A 7,463-nucleotide genomic window follows, 5' to 3' on the forward strand; every position below is an offset into this window, starting at 1 on the left:
TTTTATATGTTGGGCTTCTTATGTACAAGTAATTACAAAAAAAACAAATCAAATAAATACAGATAGTGAGCCTAGCCCAACTAGGCAACCTAATTAGCTAAATCTGCAGTCCAATTTGTCAATGTGTCACGTAACTCCAACAAAATTAGGTTAGATCAATTCAATATTTTAAAACTAAAATTTAAATATTCAAAAAATATACAAAAAGTATTACAACTTACGAGTTGTTCTCGTGTCAATCACCGACGGAGCCAGAATTTTGTTAAGGAGTGTCAAAATATATAAAAGTAAATATACAAAAAATTTAAGGAGAATCAACATATAGTATATATGCATATAATTTTTTACTGTATTTTTTCCACTAAGGGGTGTCAGTTCACCCCTTGCTATAATGTGGCTCCGCCACTAGTGTCAATATGATAAAAAAATATTTTAAAATGTTTGTCAAAGTATATCTGTAATTTGTACGTAAAAAAGTTGCACCTTTAATGAGCTTCCTTAAAGATCAGCCATAACCTAGAAGGATCATAGACTTCTTTCCTTAGTTTGAAAACGCAGAAACAAAACGCATCCATCGTACCACAAAGAGAAAATTATAGGAAAACAAAGAAATGTGATAGAACAGGAAAACAATCCTGCCGAAGAAAATACACTAATGTTACAAAATTAAAACATGAAAGTAACAGTACTCTCCCATGTGCATGATGATACAGTTTTATGTCTCCTATACTACAAAGCTACTCTCCCTTTGGCCACCAAAGGATAATACCTGCGGCTAGCAACCGGAAGCTGATTCACTTCCATTAACAATGACAAGGTTTTATTTTGCTTCATATACACAATTTTACAACATTCACTGGACCTTTAACAAGGTATCTAACTTATGAAAAGCAATATATCCTTAAAGTTGTCAAATTGCAAGAGATCTCACCTCATCCACTTTCCAGAGGTCTTCTTCATATTTATACCACCTCATCAGCCCTTCATCGTTTCGGGTTCGCTGACACATGATGCACGAGTCACTCATGCAAGTTAGGAATTTGCGTAATCTAGAGGCTTTTTCAAGAATTGATTCATCAAGCTTGGTCAGAACTTTTCTTGGTGAAGATGGAGGGACTTCAGTGATTAGACAATGAGAAATATTGAGCACTTCCAACTTTTTTAAGCCCTCCAAGATAATAACTAAGGCGCCTTTAGATAGCATTGTGCACCGCACACTCAGTACTTTCAAGTTTGGAAGAAATGCTACCAGTGTAGACGCAAAGAGAATATCACATGGCCCCATAATCTTGAGCTCAGCAAATTTTTTGCAATTCCTTGCAATTTCCTCCATGACGTATGGTGGATTTGCAATGCTAGGCATTGTCAGTGATTCAAGATCTTCCCAAATACGAATAGCTCTGCATATTCCTGTCTTTTTTATTCTGTTCCAAGCAGGCATAACTAGACGTTTAAGCCGCGGACACCTGAAAAAGAGTATATTTGATTAACTGTCTTCTTCATCCTCAGTGTAAACTTTGCTTCTCCTGAATTAAAATAATGGCAAATCATTGGACATCTGAGATATATGATGCTGCCTGAACTTTGGAATGATTGATGTATGGTCTTTTAATTAAAATTATAGAGATAAGGAAAGATGAAGGTTTATCAGGGAATACCTCTCGGCAGTATAAGTCAACTGATTGTCACTGACATACAGATTGTAATGGAAGATTAACGTTAGTATGTTTCCACGACTGAGGTTCAAAGCAATCCTCAGGAGGCGGGTTAATGTTTTATCAGACTGACAGTCCACATATACGTACGGCTCTAACGGGATTTTGATGAAATTTGATTTTAGTACAGACAAGTCCAGCGTTTTCCAGAGAAGTTGATCAGAGCAAGCTAATCGCCACGAACTACAAACTTGAGCAAGTCCAGAAGTCAACTCAAAGAGGTCAAAGGACTGCAATATCTTCACCAAGATATCGTTATCAAGGTCCTCCCATCTCTTTACAGCAGAATCTCCTTCTTCCATCACAAAAGCTTCAACGTCCTAAGTTTTAGGGCATGAAAACACCTGGAATAAAAAAAAATAATTACTTCTCAAGCGTCATTATCAACCATGATGAATATCTGAATTCCTGATGTCAGTTTGATGTTGCTGATTGTTCATTTTGTAGTCTTGTGAAAGTAATCAGACCATGAAGCAGAAAAGTTGAGCGTTAAATGAATATACAGAAATGTCTTAAGGGAGTACTGGGATTCCCAAAATTGAAGAAACTAGGAAAATCTGAACCGAAACTTGAGTTGGTTATTGATAACAAAATAGTACTAATTACATGCTGGCATAGCTGATTGGAGCATCACATTTCAGATAAAGATAATGATTATGGAAAGCAAAATGATACATAAAAGACCTAACATCAATTTCTTTTAAGAAAAAGGAGATGCAGTAACATCAACTTGCACTTAAAATTCCCTAGAGAGGAAAATCCCATGTCCATTAGCATTAGGATGGAAAAGCTGGATACTTGTTATAAGTTTTGAAGAACAAGACAAGAAAGAATAGAACTGGGACAATTAGGGCTTACTAGTTTCCAGGAATCAAATAAAAGGGGATAACAAAACATATTTACTCCATCCATGCTATTCTATGTGATTGGGGACAGAAATAAAAATGTTTATTTGATTTGTGTATTTAACAAGGGGTACAAAAACAACAATAAACCTAGTGGATTCCCACAAATGGGGCCCGGGGAGGGTAGGGTGTATGCAGACATTACCCTTACCTTGGGAGGGCAGAGAGGTTGTTTCCGTTAGACTCTCGGCTGAAGAAAAGATGAAAAGAAGTAGTAGCAACAAGCAATAACAACAAGATATTAAGAAGACCGAAGAGAAATTTAACAAGGGGTAACTAAAAAAATAATATAAAAGTGATAGTTAAAAGTTAGTTGAAAGGAAAAAAAACACCATATAAATGTTTGAATATTATTAGTTAAATCAATTACCAAAACTTGACAAAGTTATATTAGATAATACTAGTAAGAAAACAACAGCAAATATTCTGGAATGAAACAAAAAAAACAGCAAATATGCCTTAAATCTAAAAGAATTGGAGATAGCAATATGGTTCTTCTGCAACCATTCAACTCTACTCGGGGCTCCAAGTTCCAATATTAATTAACAACAACTATGCTTCAATCCTAAGCTAGTTGGGGTCAGCTATATGAATATCCACTATCCATTATGCTCCCGTTGAAGCTCTTAATACTCAAGACAAACTAAGGATTCTCTATAAATAAAGATTTTCTACATTTTCTGCTGAAAAACAAATCACTATTGAATAAAAAGGACTCCTGGCAAACAACATACTTAATGCAAGTGTCACGACATAACTAAAACTTAATCCTAACTGGTCAGAATTACCTATATGGTCTTTCGCTTCCATTATTTTGTAATTCGCTAATTTCGCATGGATTTCAAGAGATTGTAAGTTCATTGAGACAACTTCCGTCCATGTAATTTTAGATTTACCTCGTCCTTTTAACACCTTCAACCATCCTAGCATCACACTTACAAACCGTTTCATTTGAACATCTAACGTAAGACATGACCGAACCATCATATGGGACCTTTTTTCTTTCTATCCTCTATGAGTTCTATTTGTACTTTTTGTCAGACATAATCATTTCTTATCTTATATAATTTTGTATAACTGCACATGGCACATCTATCATAACATTTGTATTTCTTTGACACACATCCTATGAATATGTTAAACCTCAAACTCAACACCCACTCCAGTATATCATTGTTGGTCTCACAACTATCCTATAAGTTATAACTTAGCCTTTCACTCTGGTAGGTATCTCCTTACTGCATTACACTCATGTGACACTTCTTCATCACAACTATACAATTTTAATTCTATGTGTTACGTCTCTATTCTCCTGGAAATTGAGCCTAGACATATGAACTAATTTGCTGATATCAAACCTTAATAAATAAGGAGCTAATGATCAATGTAAAACTAGTTAATTTATGATGGATCCTTACAATAACAAATAGCAGGTAAAGAAATGGTATCAAATATTTTGTGACATCCCGAAACAAAGAGTGTCAAATAAATTGCAACAAAGGAAATATTGATAACAAGTCCTCGATAAAAGAACTAATGATTGTTTGCTAGGAGGCACCGTGTCCATTTACGAATAAATTCTAAATTGAAAGTTAAACTAGCAACTAAACATGATAGATCTTCAATCCTATTCCAACAAAACAAATATAGGGCTAGAAAAAACACTAGTATTTTTATGTTAAAGAGAGAATAATTTAACACATTTAAATTCTTAAAACTTGTGATAATTTTATCTTAATAGAATGGTTTCAAACATCTTGAAATGTCCTACAATAGAAAAAGGTCATATAGATTGGAAAATTGGAAGTATAAAGTATAAATATATCAGGATGACGAATATCCATCCCAGAAGGAGCTTAAAGAATGGAGAAGAAAGGAGCTTGAATGAAACGGGATTTCTCTGTAGTTCGTGACTTGTCATAACAAACTAGAGTTCTCACCATAGTTCAAGTTGCTCAAATGAATAACACAGTATCAATTGAATATAAACAATCAATTAACGAACAGTGATATTACTTAAGAAAATACCAGCAGACAAGTCATAGCCAAAATCTCTACACTCCCTGGCCTTTTAAAGCTTACATTGATGTCAGCCACAAGCTTGTATTGAGCCTTTGATCAATGATAGTAATTTATCACACTTGTATGTCCAAATACAACAGTACTTGTGATTGAAGGGAAAGGATAACTCCAAGCATAAAGAAGAAGATAGAAAGCTGTTCCACGGCCTACAAAGATGTGAACAGTAAGAATGCCTTTCTCAAATGGCTTCAATCACAAGCTTATGCACCAATAAGGGTCTTTGGTTCTAGGCGTTTGATGTAGGACAAGAGAGGAGATCTCAGGACTACAATAGGCAGCAAAGATGCAGCAAAGGTGGGACTCATTTTGTGCTGGTATCTAGCTGAAGTATGGAACAAATCCCCAAGGACTACAAAGGCTTTGAAGTAGCCAAAGGATCAGCAATAAATTGCAGAATCAAGAAGGAAACAAGTAAACAGAAGGTTCTCTGCCAGCCCGTTGACAGATATTAAGAGGAAGAAAAGGTCTAGGAAATCCAGTTAGTGAGTTGCAAAATGCACCAATGAAACAAGAAAAGCTTCAACAAATACTTTTTTAAATAAAATCTTACATCTCGACTACCAAGTTCTTGATTTCTGAGACACTAATACTCCAAAGAGAACAAAAAAATTGAAGCGTACCATAGAGCATGCATTTAAGGAGGAAAAGCAATTTCTAGCAAACATCATTTGTGTGTGTTTGAATGCTCTGGAAAATCATAAAAGAAAAAGAGTGTGAGTGAAGTTTTCAACTACATTATAGCAAATCGACTAAAGCGATCTCTTACTAAAGCGATCTCTTACTCAACTTGGTCAGTGATCCCAACAGTTTCTCATAAAAGGACAGATCAGTGACCTCCAAGATATGGAGTTGTTTAGTCAAATAAGGCAAGAGATATGTGATGGAGAGGGTTTGATGGTGGTAATTAAAATGGAAGTGGCAGTTGTAATCAGAAATACGAACCAGCAGCTCCTGGTAAAGCGGCCAAAGCTTTCTATCTAACCTAACACTGGCTTCTTTCTTTCATCATGTTGGAAGAGATAGGTTCAAGAAAAACAACATTCAGATCAGTGGCATGCTCATGCAAAATTGATACCTATAATAGAATGTGGTATTCATTCAGATCACCAAGTATGCTTATTCACCATATCAAGCTGAGCCATTTCCCCTACCTTATACAGCATATCCATACAACCCAATTTCTGCAGATTTTTCAATTGCCTTCCAGATAAAGTGAGGAAATTTGAGATTTAGTTACGCTTTGCTCTTAACCTTCTTTTTCCCAAAAATTTTGAAGATCCAAACATCTGGTAAATGACATCCCTAAAGACCTATTAAGCAAACTCTGAAGAGCTGCTAGACACAGTATTACCGAAATACCCTTGGCTCTATAGATGTAAACAAAGAACTAGAAACCTAGAGGCAGATTAGTAAATTCAAAGCAAACATGGAAATGAACCTAACACTCTGCACATAAAAATCTCTTTTTCTTTCACTAGCATTCTTTTTCATAAGCATGGTGTTCGGGCCAGTTTGTGTGTACCTCGACTAATTCCACAAGGTATCTCTTTCACTTGCATTCCATAAAACCATTTCAAGCAGAGTTCTATCCAATGAACTGGAAACCCATTCTGCTTTATTTGAGATATCAAAAAACAAAAGATAGCCCAAAAATATATGTATCTTTCCTATAAGAACTGTACACAAAACTAAATCTGTGTACAAAATTTCATTCTTAAAAAAAACTAACCTTAGAAAAAAACTTAGCCGTGAAAATCAAATGTACTTATGTTTGCCTCAAAAGTTGAATTGACAGCCTGGTTTTGAATCTTTATGTGAACAAGAAGATATAATCTTTAAGAATTACATCGTTACGTTAACAAAAAAATTAAAAAAAAAACACGTAAGAAGATATAAAACTTTTAAGAATAAAAGATCCGCATTTGATCATACCACACTAATTGAAATGCAGAAAACAAATAAAATAATTCAGACAAGCTCAAATTCAGAACAAAAATTCCACAAGTTGTACACAGAATTACTTTAACACGCTTAACAACTTTTGGAATCAAGATCCAACTTGAAAAAATCTCCAACAAACAACCAGAATAAAGAAATGAAGCAACAAAATAAAAAAAGAGAGAAAGAGAGATTTAGGACATGCCTTTAGAAGATACCAGGTAACTGTTGCGAATGATTTACAACTTTTTGGAGCGTTGGTTCAATTCAGTGTGTGTGTGTGTGTAAATGTGCGGGATGATAGTGTAGCTGGTGATGGGGAGTGAGATTAGGATTCGGGGGACGGAGAAAGATATAGGAGGAAATGACACAAAAGCCCCCACGTATTGGCAGGTGCAGAGTGTCAAACTGTTATAATTGTACCCTGCACTTCCCACTGTGTCAAAAAGAAGTGTCATCATATCTTCCACTCCTTTAACTTGATTTTGGTCAACACAACACTCGGTTTTAATTTATTTTCCTTATTAGTCAAAAGTACTGACTACATCTTTTTTTTCCTTATTAGTTAAAAGTACTGTACTCAATCTATTAACTGAAATTTGCCCCCCTAAATTTAACATTGAAATGAAGCCCTGTTTGGCCATACATTTTCCCAAATTTAATTTGAAATTTATTTTTAAATCTCATGTTTGGCCATAAATTTGACCCACATTTTGGCCAAAACTCAAATCACATATTTGAAATCTCAATTTCAGCTAATAAGCTGAATTTGCGCCAAATTTCCAAAACTTGGGAATTATATACATGTTTTCCCAAAATAAAG

The 7,463-nt window shown here is 34.9% G+C and overlaps 1 protein-coding gene across 5 annotated transcripts; it reads right to left on the reverse strand.

The window, feature by feature from the left end:
• On the reverse strand, positions 613 to 7,086 carry LOC109233234 (F-box/LRR-repeat protein At3g48880). Of its 5 annotated transcripts, none has more exons than XM_019399026.1 (3): positions 6,846 to 7,086; positions 1,659 to 2,059; positions 613 to 1,466 (listed from the first exon to the last, which is right to left on the reverse strand). In XM_019399026.1, exons 2-3 carry the CDS (start codon positions 2,015 to 2,017, stop codon positions 911 to 913), a joined length of 915 nt encoding a protein of 304 aa, XP_019254571.1. In that variant the 5' UTR covers positions 2,018 to 2,059; positions 6,846 to 7,086; the 3' UTR covers positions 613 to 910. The 5 variants fall into 5 exon arrangements, with proteins under 5 accessions (XP_019254571.1, XP_019254572.1, XP_019254574.1 ...); XM_019399027.1 differs by lacking the exon at positions 6,846 to 7,086 and adding an exon at positions 5,323 to 5,389; XM_019399029.1 differs by lacking the exon at positions 6,846 to 7,086 and adding an exon at positions 4,703 to 5,316.

The sequence above is a fragment of the Nicotiana attenuata genome, chromosome 10 (assembly GCF_001879085.1).
Source record: "Nicotiana attenuata strain UT chromosome 10, NIATTr2, whole genome shotgun sequence".
Taxonomy (NCBI): domain Eukaryota; kingdom Viridiplantae; phylum Streptophyta; class Magnoliopsida; order Solanales; family Solanaceae; genus Nicotiana; species Nicotiana attenuata.